Source organism: Myotis daubentonii, chromosome 9 (assembly GCF_963259705.1).
Source record: "Myotis daubentonii chromosome 9, mMyoDau2.1, whole genome shotgun sequence".
NCBI classification, from domain to species: Eukaryota; Metazoa; Chordata; class Mammalia; order Chiroptera; family Vespertilionidae; genus Myotis; species Myotis daubentonii.
The window spans coordinates 44,270,170-44,287,277 of NC_081848.1; the positions used below are offsets into that span (position 1 = coordinate 44,270,170).

Below are 17,108 nucleotides of genomic sequence, written 5' to 3' on the forward strand. Positions count from 1 at the left end.
AGGAAGTCTTGACAGATGAAGGTATTGGGATTTATCCTTATGCTGTGGCTGAAACGGAAATAGTAGCAGGAAATATTTGAATTATACTGCATGAAAAGCATCCAGGATGAGAAGATTGTAGAGCAGTGGGAAATGGTGCAAGGCAGGAAGGGAAGTTATCTTTACTAGGGCTCTAGGGAGTCCTTTACATTTGTGTCTAATTCAGTGATGCCATGGTTGTAGAATCCTCTCCGTGGTAAAGATGAGGGCTAGGAACTCTTAGAGCTTTCTTCTTTCGCCTGTGAATCCTCTTCTGCCTTTATTTTCTTCTGAATCATCTGGCAATGTAAGGGTAATGTAATTATCAAACTTCAGGAAGATTGGATGAAAGACTAAAATGTGGCTACTTTTAAAGATGGGAAGATCAGAACTGAAGAGAAGAGAAAGGAAAACAGGGAGATTTTGGATGGGTTTTTCAAGTCACTGAGCCCATGGTTACTCATAGATGAGGCTCAGAACCTGGATTCTGACCAGGAACAGCAAAGCACATGTTGAGGAGTTGAATCTCTTGTAGCCTGCTACAGCCATAAGATTCCTAGGCTCATGTTAGTACTAGGATTCCATTCTTGCCTTAGGTGTCCAGTATGGATGCTGGTAGAACCAGGTGAGGTCATGCAGAATTGGCCTATGTTAGGTGTCAGGCTGATTTGGCCATAATATGTAATTTGATAAAGTTATTAAGAGATGATTGCATATGAAGTATCCTTTCTTATAGAAATCAAAGGTACATGAAAGAAAGAGGAGATAAGCGAATTTTAATAATTGGGAGCAGAACCACTCACTGTAAGCAAATATGGAGACTAACCTTGGTCAAATGATAGTACTGAGTTTCTACACATCCCCACCTCTTCTATTTGTTCATTATCTATATTCTCTATATCCCCTGATCTTCCTTCACCTACATGTACTTTCTCATTTTTCTCTTATCCACTAGACAGCCAGTGATTGGGAATTTGAAAAAGAGGGGAGATTAGCAAGAAAATTTAAGAAGGGGACATTAGAGGGGAGAGGAGATGAGGATGAAGAGGAAAGAAAAAATAAGAAATAGACATAAGAGAGAGAAGAGAAGAGAAGAGAAGAGAAAAGAGAGAGAGAGAGAGAAATAGACCTTTCTTACGCTGGTTTCTAATAGAATGAAATGTGACTGTGTTCTAGTTGCTAGTTGGGACACAGATAGCTGACTAATTGGTTTCTCTGGAGATGGCCCATTTGTATCCTTTACCTTAAGCTGCAATACTCCTTGCAAACCCTTGCATCACCTATTCATACCCAGAGAGATAGAGGCAGGAAGAAAGGAAGGAGCTCGGACCAGGATGCCTGCTTTTCCATCTCAGTGCCAACTATGGCTTGTAATATTGAACAAGTCACCTGTCCCTTTTTGTCTCATCATTCTGCCTTCCATGTGTTTCCTATTTTCTCTTCTGTGCTATTTCCCTTCCTGAGTTTCCATCATTCAGCCTGGGCCCAAACATATCCTGAGGAGATTTTAGCTTTGGTGGTGGCCAGAGGGTCAAGAAAAGAAAAACTGAGTAGGATGTGGGGATCTTGAGAAATAATATATGTAAAAATGGTCCATTCTATGAATGAGCACACTATGTGTTTGATTAAACATGTGATTGTCTACATACATTTCTGTGCAAAATGCATGAACAAGGCTGTACTCAGAAGATAGGTACACTTAGGTAATAAATTGTTTTAGGAGTGTCCATGCTTTAGTGCTCTTTCTTTGGTGTGGAGAAAATGGAGAGCTGAATAATCCAGCCATAAATGAGACAGCCTTGCTTTCTTCTTTCTCTTTTCTTCTCCCATTTAGCCTTTAAATAATTGAATCAAGTTTCCTCAGTCCCTGAGCTGCCACTCAAAAAGCTTTTATTCTATCTCTGTAGTTACCCAACAAAATGACCTTAAAGTTCATCTTGCCTCAGTCCCATTTGCACAAATGGAGAAAATGAAGTTGGAAAAGCATATGTTGAACATAGTGTTCTAATATTCCAGGAAAGAGATCAAGGCCAAGGTGAAGGCCTTGAGGTTCTCACTTCCTGGCCCTCTCACTTATATTTGAGTTAGAGCTCATGAAAAAATGTCTGGGAGAAGAATATTGTAGGGCACTGGGAAATGATGCAAGGCAGGAGGTGGGCTATCAGCACAAGTGTTCAAAGGAACCCTTGCCACTTCTGTTTAATTCAATGATCTCTGAGCTGTGGGCTGGAAGGTGACTGGCATGGCTACAGAACCCTCTCCATGCTAAAGGTGAATCACTAGAGACTCTCCCAGCTTCCTGGGAACCCTCTTCTGCCTGTGAACCCTCTTCTGCTACACCCCACTGCTGTTTTCTTCTGACTCACCCCCTCTGGAGATCAGGCAAGGAGAGACTCCAGCCTCTTCCAGACGACTTGTCCAGAATAACTACTTTTATACCCTTCACCTCTCTTTGTTCTGAATTAACTTAGCATTTGGTGTAATAAAGGCCTTACCTAAAATACAAGGCAAAAGTAGGTTAATAATATTAATAAATAATAAATAAATAATACAAGAATAAACTCTGTGTTTTGTGTACTTACAACTGTAAACCTACATTTGCCACCACTGTATATAAGAATAGGAGCTCAAGTACCTGGAAAGGAGCATGTTCTCCATCAATGGAGCTGCTCCTGAGCATCTGGAAGCTACCTGCCAAGAGCTCAACACTCATTTATGGAAGATGAAGGGCAGTCTGATTCAAATCCCAGCTCTACTAACTCACCAGCTATGTGATCTCAGTCAAGTCACCTAACCTCTCAACCTGCTTCCTCATCTGTGACCTGGAGAGATTAATTCCTACTGTAGGGGCTACCATGAGGAATTATTCTAGGAGATACGTATCTGAAGAGCAATGGCACCACATAGCACATAACAGTGATCAAAAAGTATGATTCACTTGTAAGTCCCTTTTATCTGAAGTGGAGACCACCTCTGTGAGAAGGTTATCTTAGTGGCATCAGGTCTTTGGTCTGATCATAGTGCGCCTATGATAGGGTTGAAGAGACAGACAGACTTACCAGGTCTGGGGCTGGGAGTGGTAGTGGAGTCTTAGGTACTGCAGGGTTTAGAGTGTGGGGACCAAGAGAGCTGGAGTATTTATCCTGTGATTAGAGCCCTAGCTGAGAGTAAACATGCCCTGGGGATAAAATCCATAAAAGGACCTCTGGGATGGTGGAAAGAGGTAGAAAATTGAAGCTAGGAAATTTGGGCCATGATAGGATAGGCAGGAAAGATAGGATAGCAGAGAAGATTTACCCTAAAAGTTCAATGTGGCTAAGAAGGAGGAAGGTGGAGAGCACAAATAATTCTAAAGGCTTTTTGGCATAGAAACACAGTTTAGAATATTTTGCTTTTTTTTCCCCCTATCCCCTCCCCTCTGTCAAAAATATTTGCTTTTCTGTTTCTTTTGGGCAAGCTACTTCTCTGAATGTTAGTTCTTCATCTATAAAAGGAGAGGCAATGAATATTAAATGAGATGATATATGCAAGGCATTTACCATGTTGCCTGGTCTATGCTAACCTCTCAATGAAAAGCAGAATTTTTATTTTATCTAATTCAATGATCACTGATTGAACATCTGTTATATGCAAAGGAATATGCTAGATGTTAGGGCATAGAGTTGAAGGGTGATGCACTGTTCTTAAGGAGGTCACAGCCTGGTTTGGAGGACAGGCAGACAGATGCAAATTAATTACAATTCAATGATACAAAAAAGACACAAAGGTGCGTTAAGAAGGGAAGCGGTTAGCTCTATAAAAGTCAGTTGAGAATTTAGGGTTTAGAAGTTTAAGGTGAGCTTGGAGGAAGGGGCACACAAGGGACAGAAGACAACATGTGTAAAACATGGTAGGAAAGAGATTATGGGCATGTTCTTGGAACCATTAAAGCCCAGGTCAAAGTTAGCACTTTCATGAGTCTTCTCTGATATTCTGAGTCAGCATCACATGTTCTCTCTCTTCTCTTGTCCACACAGCATCTTATCAGATACTGTTTTTGTGATACTTCCCACTTTAAATCTTATTGGTATGACCTTAGGTGGGTTAAGTAACAGCTCTTAGCCTCTTGTTTCCTACCTACAAAATGGGGAGGGTTGTCATGAGATATTACATATAAGATCTTTAATACAGTGCCTGGAACATAGCAAGTCTTCAATAGATTTTTGTTGTTACTATCAGTACGTTATCTTTCAGTTAGCTTTCTACACAATGGGGCTTTGTAAAGGCAGACACCAGGTGAATTCATCTCTCTGATAATGCTTCAAAGGTCATGATGATGTTAGGTTTTGGGAGAAAGCTGTTGAATAAGCAGATGGGATTTTGATCAAATGTAGGCCAGGCAGACAAGCTTGATTTCAGATAACCAGTAAGTCAACAAACATATATTGATGACTTAATATGTATCTGGCCCTGTCTTGGAGATACAAATAATAGAAAAGTTTCTTGTATTAGAGAGCTTTCAATGCATGTAGGTGATGGAGGGAAGAGCTAGTGGAGGATGGCATGGCTTGGATGATAGAGAGGAAGGTGGAAGCTGTGTTTTTTAAGCACATAGATTCCCTGGAGAGCATGGAGGAATGATACTATAATAATTAAATTTTAGGAGTGCTGAGTTTTGGCCATCCCCCATTTAGACCTTCCAGAGATACAACGGATTCTAATAGAGGGAATAAGTGACAATAGCAGATAAATGAGATGGCTCTTAAATTTTCTGCCATTACCACAGTGCTTAGAGGCAAACCTAAGATCTCTGTTATCTTGATGGGGCTCGGGGCTATGCATGGCTACACATTGTTAACTTGTGATACCATTGGGCAGATTTTTGCTCAACCAACAATATTTACTCAACAGAATATTACTGATGTGCCAACATTTCTCTAAGTACTAGGAATGTAGTAGTGAAGAAAGAAGATTAAGTCCTTGTTCTCATGGAATTTCTATTGCTCATTTAACAATAATATATAAAAAATAGGTATTGAAAAGTTCTACAAAAAAGGGTAAGAAGAAATAATATTGTAATGACTTGGGTGACAGGTGGTTACTACACTTATTGTGGTGTTCACAGCATAAGGTATATAAATGTCAAATCACTGTGCTGTATACTGGAATTAATATAATATTGTATATCAGCTATACTTTAATAAATCATAAATTAAAAACAAAACAAAACAAAAACCTGAACACACACAGCAGGCATTTGTTTGCATATTCTAAGGAGACTCCATTTCTCAGTAGGTTTTACAGGGGAGGAAGACAAGGGTGGTGAGAGGCAAAGTAATTACTGAAACCAGACTACACTCTGCCTCAAGGGACACATGATTGAATGCCACATAATGGCGAGGGAGTAGGGTCTTTAGAAATCCAGGGGCCAGAACCCCAAAAGACTGGAGACTGGCATGGAGAAGTTCCCTAGAGTCATCCCCAGAGAAGAAACCAGGTCCATCATGGGGCCTTTTAAGGATATTCTTCATGGAGAGAACCTGCTGTTTTTCTTTTTTTTTTTTTCCTTTGGGGAGAAGACTAGCTGATTGTGAGGATATAGCCAGATCTTCCCTTTCCACCTCCGTCTTTCCCGCCCTCCTCTCGCTGAGGGGGAAACTGTACCAGCATTCTCTGAAGACTACAGAAAATGAACTGAGCATCACACTGAGAGGTGAGAGCACACTGGGCCAGTGGTAGTAGGGGTAGACCAGGAGTACACAGGGAGCAGTAAGGGAGTTGGCACAAATGGGATGAAGGGTGAGTAGACCAGGGAGGGGTACTTATGCTGAGATCAACCAGCTACCAAGGGCCTAGAATAAGGGCACAGTCAAGGAAAGAGGCCATGTGAGCTGAGGTTGGCAGAGAAAACTGGAATAACCAGGATAATGATAGAAATAGGACTAAAAATAGTAATCACTAAGGGAAGTCCCCAAAGGCTGAGTGGAGCTTCAGTAAGAAAAGAGTATGCATAATGGTTGACGGAAATAGGCTAGGTTGTGGGGGGGATGAGTCCAGAGTGCACAAGGCAGAGTCCATCTCTCATGTACCTCTCATGTTCAAACAATTTACCCTGGTCTCAGGCATTACCTCACCTCCTGATTCTCTTGTTTTCTATCATTCACATTCTTGTCTGTCTGAATCTAACAGAAGAACTTCTTTCTGTCCTCCTCAAGTACTTTATCTCCTACAAGTTTCAGATCCCACCATTATTACAAGAAATTCTTTTCTGCCTCCCAGACCTGTGTTCCTATGTTGTGTATGAGGGGCCACCTTAGGAAAGCCTTAGCTAAACTATCAGACCGGGTTAGTCACATTCCTCCTGTAAGTGCTGCTTGCTTCATTCCTACTTCACATTCTGACTCCACCTCAGACATAGCTGCTGTGATAGTCCAGGGGGAAAAAGATGGAAACCTGAAATAGGGAGATGGAAGGGACAGATCAGGTTTCAGCAACAACCAGCTTTATTTTTACAGTATGGTTCTATAGACAGAATCCTGGCATAGGAGTTAGGGGATGGAAAATTTGTTTTAGATCTGCTACTAACGTCCCCCATGACCATTTGAGGGATCAGTTTCTCAAATACACCATTCTAAGGTCTTTTCAGGATGAAGGTGTGGTCTACTGAATAGTTTACAGTACTGACTAAATACTCACTAGGTATGGAGTCATATGTACTTTTTGGGGAGACCAAGAAATAAGTAACCAGTTTTGCTCAGTGGATAGAGCGTTGGCCTGCAGACAGAATGGTCTTGGGTTTGATTCCAGTCAAGGGCACATGCCCAGATTTCGGGCCCGATCCCAATAGGAGATGTGCAGGAGGCAGCCGATCAATGATTCTCTCTCATCACTGATGTTTCTATCTCTCTCTCCCGCTCCCTTCCTATCTGAAAAAAAAAATGACTCAAGCTTCCTTTTGTCATTTTCTGATATCTTGACTGTGAAGGCAGGAAACAAAAACAGGACAATGACATGTAAGGACTGGACAAATACTCATGCAGGCAGGTGAAGGGAGTTGGGGCAGGAGACCAGATAAGCAGAGTTGAGTTGTAAATGGAACTAGAGATATATTTTAGTTGAACCTGGAAAGAAAGGAGGTTGGAATTTTAAACAGAATAGGCCAGCTGTGAGATTGAGGTGTGGGGGTCAATAAACTGAGGGCCAGGGATGTTCAGCAGGGGCACACAGGAAGTAAGAGAGTTGTACAGGGACATTCAGGAAGAGGAGACACCTGTTTGGAATTGGAGAAGCACATTGACTTAGGATAAAGTGACAGCATATATAAGAGGACATTCATTCATTTATTCAAGAATAGTTAACAAGTTTCTACATGGTCGCTATGGATATTAGTGGCAGTAAATAGAAAACCACAGCCCTGTTGTTGTGGGACTTACATGTCCATCCCAATGCTAAGTCCTAGAGAAAATTGACCGATACACATTAGACTTGGAGATGACGTTTCTACAATGAAGAGGGCCTTTATTTTGATCTAAGTAAATAAAACTGATGGAAGGATTTTTATACACTTTCTATTTGTTCAGGTGTCTAAAATTGGGAGATACCCATAAGTCTCTGTTTGAATCTGATGGTGGTGTATTATGCAACAGTAGGAGAGAAGAAAGTTTCTGCAGGAATGGAGTCATTTACGCATTCGTTTAAAAAGCACTTTTGAACACCAACCATGTTCAGCCGAGTCTATGAATTTAGAAATGAGTAACTCATAGTCCTATAAATGAACAGACACATGCATTGGCAACACAGATCATACTCTCCTTACTTAATTTAGTATATTAACAAGTCCTCATTGAAACACTGAGAAAATCCTCCTGGAGGAGTCTGAGAAGGTTTCATGAAGACAGGGCACGAGCTTGGCAAGGTAAGGAAGGGGACAGAGGAAAGCATTCCAGATAAATTGTATGAGCTACAAGCATGGCTGCGTTAGGAAGTGGCAGTGAATCTAATGTGGCTGAGGTGAGATAAATAATTTAGGCAGGAACAAGTTTGTAAGCATGTTGAGTAGTCCTCTATTTTTCTTGTAGCAACAAGATCTCATAAGTGGTTTTCAATAGGGAAATAACATATGTTGTCTGTCACATTGCAGTGGATGGATTGAGAGTGTGTGCGTGGAAACTAAAGAGGAGGCGTTTATAGTGATAAAGGTAAGAGATGATGTGAATTTGCGAAGACACAAAGAACACAGAGAGGAGAAGAACAGTGTGGAAAACTCAGGGGCACGATCAGGGGCATCATTATTGACTGAGACAGAGCTCCAGGATGTCTAGCATCTGGCAGAAGGCTGTGTGACTGGAGTATAATGAAGATGAGAGGTGAGAAGGGATGAGGGTGAAAAGTGAGTAGGGACCAGCCCATGCAGACACTTGTAAATCAAGGTGGATTCCATCCTCAAGTACAATGGTAATTCCATGAAGGTCTTGGGTAAGATCTGGCATAATATAATTTGCCTTTACATATAAATGGTCTCTTTGGTTATAGTATAGAGAATAGATTATAGAGGGGCCAAGATTCAGACCACAAAGATCAGTCATGAGGCTTTTGTAGACTGGAAGAAAGATGATGGTGATTTAAAAAGAATGTTGGGAGGGGAAAGGAAATGAATAAAGAATGACACTTTTTTTTCCAGATTGATAAGATTTGCTAATGAACTGGAAACGAAGGAAGAGGGAGGGATTAAATGAAGGAGTATCCCTGCATTTCTGACTTCAGTTGCTGCAGGATGGGTGGCAGTAATATGTACTGAGATAGATAAGACATAGGAGGAAATAGTATGTGGGGAGGTAAGATTTTTGTATGGGCTGTAATTTGTTTGAGAAGACCACAGAACATCTAACAGGAAATGTGTAATAGCAGCAGGATAAACTAGTCTGGAACTCAGAGAAGAAGCTATACATTTGGGAATTCTTTGAACAGACATGGTAAAAAAGCCAAGAAGAATAGGAGAGAACACCCAGAGCAGTATGAGAATAAAAGAGAATAAAAAAGAAAAGGAGAGAATGAGGGAAAAAAGAAGTGATGACAAGATCAGTCTAAGGAGTGTAGTGGAAATGGAAGCTAGATGGGGAAGGACTGGAAATTAAATGAGAAATGAAGAAGTTGAATACTGTCAAACTTTTTAACAAGTTGTGCTGTGATCGGGAATAGAATTAAGGGGTATTAGATGGAGGAAGATATAAAAAGCCAAGGATTACAGGATCATGTTAATGTTAATCAAAACAAAATTTTAGAAAAGGGGACAGGTTTGTGCAAGGGGAGGAAGATAGTAATAAAAATAGTTTTGGTACAATGCTTTACAGTTTTCCAGTTCTATTTTTACATGTGATTTCATCTTTCTTCACAATAAAACTCAGTAAGATGATCAGGGGAAGTATAATTATTTCCTTTACTTATAGGTGAGGAACTAAAACATTAAAAATACCAGTGAATAATGTCAGTTTCTGCTGGTAGACTGATGGCATAATCATCACTTGGGCCCAACATTCTAAAGCTTTCCCTTCTATAGCATGGTAATGAGTTAGAGTTTTATTTAACTTGAACATTCTGGATTTGAACTGATCGTGGAGCATATGTGACACTACCATTTACATTCAGGACATCGTCAGTAAGTAACCTAACCTTTAGTTTTCTTAATTGAAAAGAGTAATCACATTTACTTAGCACTTTTTAATGCTCTAGATTTGTCTTAATCAATTTTTTAATTTAAATATTAAGAAAAAATGTTCAGTTTCATTGAGATATAATTGACAATAAAATTGTATTAGTTTAAGGTATACAACATCATGATTTGATATAGGTATATATTACCAAATGATCACTACAAGTTTAGTTAACATCCATCAGACCTTATATAGTCACAATTTTTTTCTGGTGATGAAAACTTTAAGATCTACTTTTTTTAAAAAGCAACTTTCTAATATACAATACAATATTGTTAACCATAGTCAACATACCATACATTAGCACTCCCAAAACTTATTTATCTTATAAATGGAAATTTGTACCCTTTGACCATCTTCACTCATTTTCCCTAACTCCTGGCAATCTCCAATCTGTTTTCTGTTTCAATGAGTTAGTTTTTTGTAGATTTCATATATAAGTGACATCATACATATTTGTCTTTCTTTGTCTAAATTATTTCACTTAGCACAATGCCTTAAAAGTCCATTCATGTTGTTTCAAATGGCAGGATTTCCTTCTTTTTATGACTGAATAATATTCACTGTGTATAGATACAACATTTTTTATTTATTCATTCATTCATTGTGCTAAGTGTTTTAAAAGATTATCTAAATTAATCCTCAGAAGAAATTTTTTTAGATAGGAACTGAAAAAATAGAGAAGGGAGCATAGGTCTAAATTTTGGGAAACAAATTTATTAAGCATATTCAAAGGAAATAATGATCAAAGGGAAAAAAAGAGAAAGATAAAGGATAGCAGGAGGAAAAAGAATGGTATGAAGTTCAGAGGTCAGCCTTGCAATCAGGTGGGAGTGCACTATTGCTTTTTCTGAATGTCATGAATGCTGGAGAGGAAAGTAGGTGAAGGTAGAAGCATCTAGATATGGAAGCTAAACTAAAGCTAGGTGAGGGAGAAGAACAATGGACCTTCTCATGTTCTCAAGTTAGCTGGAGGTAGGGCTTCATGGTGAGATTTCTGAATGTTAAATAAGGAACAATGGAACTCCTGCTATAGAACTTGGAGGGAAGTGAATTATTAAAAGATGCCATCCTTAATTATTGTTTATACAGCCAAACTTGACATTTCAGGCTAGAGACTCTCCTTTCATAATTACGAGTGCAGCTTGAGTTGGGAGGAAATAGGAAGAGAGTGAATGTTTTTGGTTAAGATTCGAATTAGGCAAGGATCTCCACCTTCTATAAAGCTGTTCTTGACCATACAAAGACCATAAGAAGCTCTTTGTCCACGCAATTATTTAATGAAATCTGCCTTGTGATACTAGCTCTATTGCTATTTAATGTCCTGATCACCCAATGATTTTCTGAGCACCCCGAGGGCAGAGATCATTTATAATGTTTCACAATGCATACTAGGCCAATTTTCTAATTTCTTTTAAGTTCTGGAAATGGGATCAAGGGTTAATCCTCCCAAGTGAATGATTAGAGATTGAATTTGAATACTATAATTCATCTCACATTAGATATTTTCTGGGAGGGCCCTGTGGAAGTAGAAAACAGGAAGAAAAATTCCAGTGGCCATGTTACTCTCCAACGTCACCTCAACTCATCCAGCTGTCTTCTTGTTGATGGGGATCCCAGGCCTGGAGCATCTACATATCTGGATCTCCATTCCCTTCTGCTCGGCCTATACTCTGGCTGTGCTTGGTAACTGCACTCTCCTCGTCATCATCCAGGCTGATGCAGCCCTCCATGAGCCCATGTACCTCTTTCTGGCCATGTTGGCAACCATTGATCTGGTCCTTGCTTCTTCAACACTTCCTAAAATGCTGGCTATTTTTTGGTTTAAAGATCGAGAGATCAACTTCTATGCCTGCCTGGTCCAGATGTTCTTTCTCCACTCCTTTTCCATCATGGAGTCAGCAGTGCTGCTGGCCATGGCCTTTGACCGCTACGTGGCCATCTGCAAGCCACTGCACTACACCACAGTGCTGACCAGGACCCTTATCACCAAGATTGGTATAGCTGCTATGACTCGGGCTGTGACACTAATGACTCCACTCCCCTTTCTGCTCAGACGCTTCCACTACTGCCGAGGGCCCATGATCGCCCACTGCTACTGTGAGCACATGGCTGTGGTAAGGCTGGCCTGCGGGGACACTCGCTTCAACAATATCTATGGCATTGCAGTGGCCATGTTTATAGTGGTGTTGGATCTGCTCTTTGTTATTTTGTCTTATATCTTCATCCTTCAGGCAGTTCTACAGCTTGCCTCTCAGGAAGCCCGTTACAAGGCCTTTGGGACATGTGTGTCTCATGTAGGTGCTATCTTAGCCTTCTATACACCTGTTGTCATCTCCTCAGTCATGCACCGTGTGGCTCGCCGAACTGCCCCACATGTGCACATTCTCTTTGCCAATTTCTATCTGCTCTTCCCACCTATGATTAATCCCATTATCTATGGGGTCAAGACCAAGCAGATTCGTGAGAGAGTCTTAAGACTATTCCTGAGAAAGGATGTGCAAATGGAGAGTGAGGGATAGGGGAAGAAAAAGTGGTGCAAGTTGAACGCAGGAGTGGGGGTATGGATATGATAGAAAGTGGAGGCTATCAGAGTCTCTATGGTTAGTTCTTTCTTGGTATAGCTAAAAAATGAAATATCCTGAAACTTATAGAGTCACCAGTCTGATCAGGATTCATGGATCTGTGTCCTTTCGTAGACTCTGGATTCAAACTGATGACTTTTCTGTTTCTTCAAAGAGCCCACTGTTCTATCCTGGGCTTGAGAAAGGCTTAACCAATTCTGCTCTTGGAAACATCACCTAAAGACACAATGATGCTTTCAGCTTCATTTATTAAGAGAAGACTGTGAGAATCTGAGTTTCTATTTTAAGTCATTGGGATTTGGTGGACTATCCACTCTGGATTCATATAAGGACCAACAATTTATCTGAGGCAGATATAGTCTTATAGTTGGTGTTCAATATCTTTCTGATTACTACTAGTTTGGGGGAGCTCATAACTTCCCAGGGCTACAGGTTCCAAGTAAGACAGATTTGCTTGTTAAAATTTATTTCTTTAGTTGAGTCAGCCTATGTATTCTGTGACTTCTTTTGACATCTATATCTTCATGCTCAATACCTCTCATTAAAAACTTTGAATAAGATGTCTTCTGACGTTTCCTTATAGCATGCAAACTTTTCTTTACACACAGATCAATCTTATGTTTTCACCCAAAATATGACTTCTTCATTTATTTACTAATCTACTCACAAAATATTATTGAGTTCCAAATCTGTGCCAAATCTTTGCTCGGGGTTCAGAATACATAGATTTCTAAGGGAGGGATGCTACACATCTATGTCATGAAATAAAGCAGGAAATTCTAAGTATAAAGTTGTGCTCTCTAAACTTTTCATCTCAAGGTTCAGAATTGTGAAAAAACAAAAAAAGTAGGCAAGCAGATGGGAGATAGGGATATTAGCCTCTGTCTCTTTCTCCCTATCCCCATGTAAACGTACACAATAGATAATTCCCTTACTATTAATCTTGACAATTGGATTTGTGAGGCCACACAAACCTTCATATACCATCTTCCACAAATGCATCATGTATTTTTATCTTGTGACTTCCTTATTTCCTCAGAGACTACTGTTTAGTAATTATATATTTCTATTTCTATCTGTCTCTATCTCTATATATCTGCTTATATATATTTAGCTTTGAAAGATGATTTAAATGCCCATATCAGATGGGGTATGGAAGGTTGGGTCAAAGAGGGGAATATATTGCAAGAACCATGTATCGTTTCCCATCTCTGCTCTCATAATTCCCTCTGGAAAAATAAAAGTTGTTTTACCACTAGTTTTTCTTTGGTTAAAAACTTCATGCTTGAACACAATCTTATTTCCAAAACCAGATAAAGATACTATAATAAAGTAAGATTATAGACCAATATCCTTGACAAACAAATGCAAACATCCTCAACAAAATATTAGCAAACCAGATCCAGCAATACATTAAAAAGATCATACACCATAATCAAGTGGGATTTATTTCTGGAATGCAAGGTTGATACAATATCTGCAAATCAATTAATGTAATACAATACATAAACAAAATGAAGGATTAAAGACCACATGATCATATCAATAGATGGAGTCAAAGCATTTGACAAAATACAGCACCCATTTATGTTAAAAACTCTCAGCAAAGTGGAAATAGAAGCACCATACCTCAACATTATAAAGGCGATATATTACAAACCCAAAGTTAAATTATACTCAATGAAGAGAATCTAAAAGCATTTCCTTTAAGATCAGGAATAAAATAGAGATGTCCACTTTCACCACTCTTAATCAACACAGCACTGAAAGTCCTAGCCACAGCAATAAGACAAGAAGAAAAAAATAAAAGGCATCCAAATTGGAAATGAAGAAGTAAAACTGTCATTATTTGCAGATGACATAATACTGTATATAGAAAACCCTACCGAAACTGGTTTGGCTCAGTGGATAGAGCGTCGGCTTGCGGACTGAAGGGTCCCAGGTTTGATTCCAGTCAAGGGCATGTACCTGGGTTGTGGGCACATCCCCAGTAGGGGATGTGCAGGAGGCGGCTGATCGATGTTTCTCTATCATCGATGTTTCTAACTCTCTATCTCTCTCCCTTCCTCTGTGTAAAAAATCAATAAAAAATATATATTTTTTTTAAAAAGAAAACCCTAAAGACTCCACCAAAAAACCTGCTAGAACTGATAACTGAATTCAGTAAAGTAGAAGGATACAAAATAAATATTCAGAAATAGGTTGCATTTTTATACACCGATAATGAATATCAGAAAGGGAAACTAAGAAAAAAATTCCATTTTCAACTGTACCAAAACATAATACTTATGAATAAATTTATCCAAAGAGGTAAAAGGTCTGTACTCAGAAAATTATAAGGCGCTGAAGAAAGAAATAAAAATAGATATACATAAAGAAAGCGTATATTGTGTTTGTGGATAGGAAGAATTAACATCATGAAAATGTAGTACCCTAAGCAATTTATAGATTTAATCCAATCCCTGTAAAGTATTAGTGGTGTTATTTTGCAGAACTAGAGCAAATAATCCAAAAATTTATATGGAACCGCAGAAAAAAATCCTGAATAGCCTCAGCAATATTGAGAAAAAGAACAAAGTTTGAGATATCATGCTGCCTGATATCAAACTATACTACAAGCCCATAGTAATCAAAACAGCATGGTGGTGGTGTAAAAACAGATATAGATCAATGGAACAGAATAAAGAGCTCAGAAATAAACCCATGTCCATATGGTCAATTAATATTTGACAAAGGAGGCAAAAACATATGATGATATAAAAACACCTATTCAAGAAATGATGTTGGGAAAATTGGACAGATACATGAAAAAAAAAAAAAGAAACTAAACCACCTTCTTACACCATACATAAGAATAAACACAAAATGGATTAAAGACTTAAATGAAAGAATCAAAGCCATAACAATCCTAGAAGAAAACATGGGCAGTAAAATCTTGAACATTTCTCTTAGAAATATTTTTTTTCTGATATATTTCCTTGGATAAGGGAAACAAAAAACAAACAAAGAAAACAACAACAACCAAAAAACAAATGGGATTACATCAAACTAAAAAATGTTTGCCCAGCAAAGGAAACCATCAACAAAACTAAGAGACAATCCACCAAATGGGATAACATATTCGCCAATGAGACATTTGATAAGGGGTTAATATCCAAAATTTATAAAGAACTCATACTACTCAATCCCACAAAAACCTAAGTAAAAAATGGGCAAAGATCCTGAATAGAGACTTCTCCAAAGAGGCCATACAGGTGGCCAATAGATATATGAAAAGATACTCAATGTCATTAATCATCAGAGAAATGCAAATTACAGCCATAATGAGATATCACCTCACACCTGTCAGAATGGCTAACATCAATAAATCAACAAACAAGTATTGGCGAGGATGTGGAGGAAAGGGAACACTTATGCACTGTTGGTGAGAATGCAGATTGGCCCAACCACTGTGGAAAACAAAAAATTAAAAATGGAACTGCCTTATGACCCAGTGATTCCACTTTTGGGGATTTATCTGAAGAAACTCAAAATAAGAAAGTGAAAGAATATATGTACTCCTATGTTAATTGCAGCATTATTGACAGTAGCTAAGCTATGGAAGCAACTTAAGTGCCCAGCAGTACATGAGTGGATAAAAAAGCAGTGAATATATATATATATATATATATATATATATATATATATATATATATATATTAGGATGAAATCTTACCATGTGAGACAGCATGGATAGACCTAGTGGGTATTAAGCTAAGTGAAATATCATCCATCAGAGAGAGACAATTACCATATAATTTCACCTATATGTGGAATCTAAAGAACAAAACAAACAAACAAAATTGAAACAGACTCATTGACACAGAGAACAAACTGGTGGTTGCCAGAGCAGAGGGGCATTAGGACTTGGTGAAAGAGGTGGAGGGATTAAGAACCACAAATTGATAGTTACAAAATAGTCATGGGGACGTAAGTAAAGCATACGGATTATAACATACTAGAGGCCCAGTGAGTGAAATTGTGCGAGACCCAGACCTGCCGCGCACCACGGAACCCATCAATGCACCTCCTGGTGACAGGTCGTTTGGTCGTTATAGCATTACGGTCACTGGCTTTTTATAATATAGATAGTTACCAAAACATTATCAATAATATTTTGGTAACTACATATGGTGCCAGTTGGGATACTGGAAATATCAAAGGGAACACTACGTGAATTCTATGATTGTCTAACCACTAAATTGTACACTTGAAACCAATCTCTATATATAAAAGCCTAAGTGACCGAACAACTGAATAACCATGTGACTGGTCACTATTACGCACACTGACTACCAGGAGGCAGACACTCAATGCAGGAGCTGCCCCCCGGTGGCAGTGTGCTCCCACAGCAGGAGTGCTGCTCAGCTGACCGACCTGTCCCAGCGGATCACCAACCTGGTGGCAGCTACTCACTCCCTCAGTAGTCCTGCAAGTCCAATATCTGGAGAACGCACCAACAGACTGGCATGCCACGGGCACAATCCCAACAGCGCACTGGCCTCCTGGAAGTTGGCCTAGGATACCATGGCTGCTCCCCCTCCCTAGATGCTCCTCAAGGAAGAAACGATATAGAAGCAGCTGCCAGGTGGCTCCCTACAACCGGCGCAAACATCAGCGGGATGGATCGGGATCCTGGGCCAGTACAGGTGTCCCACCGCTTGCCTGGAGGGCTGATCCCCTCGAGATCTCCCCTCCCCCCACCAGGATGGGCACCAGACACAGGCCTCTTCCTATCAGGACTGACTTGGGCGTCAGCCCACGGCAGGTGCAGTGG

At 39.5% G+C, this 17,108-nt stretch overlaps 1 protein-coding gene across 1 annotated transcript; it reads left to right on the forward strand.

Annotated features, from left to right (window-relative positions):
- The first annotated feature begins 11,266 nt into the window (after positions 1 to 11,266).
- Positions 11,267 to 12,229, forward strand: LOC132241857 (olfactory receptor 52K1-like). Its single transcript, XM_059710822.1, has one exon. The coding sequence runs from the start codon at positions 11,267 to 11,269 to the stop codon at positions 12,227 to 12,229; it is 963 nt and encodes a 320-aa protein (XP_059566805.1).
- Positions 12,230 to 17,108: the final 4,879 nt, after the last annotated feature.

Excerpts from the sequence above, each read along its gene's own strand:
- LOC132241857 (XM_059710822.1), top strand. The coding sequence starts at position 11,267 with ATGTTACTCTCCAACGTCACCTCAACTCATCCAGCTGTCTTCTTGTTG.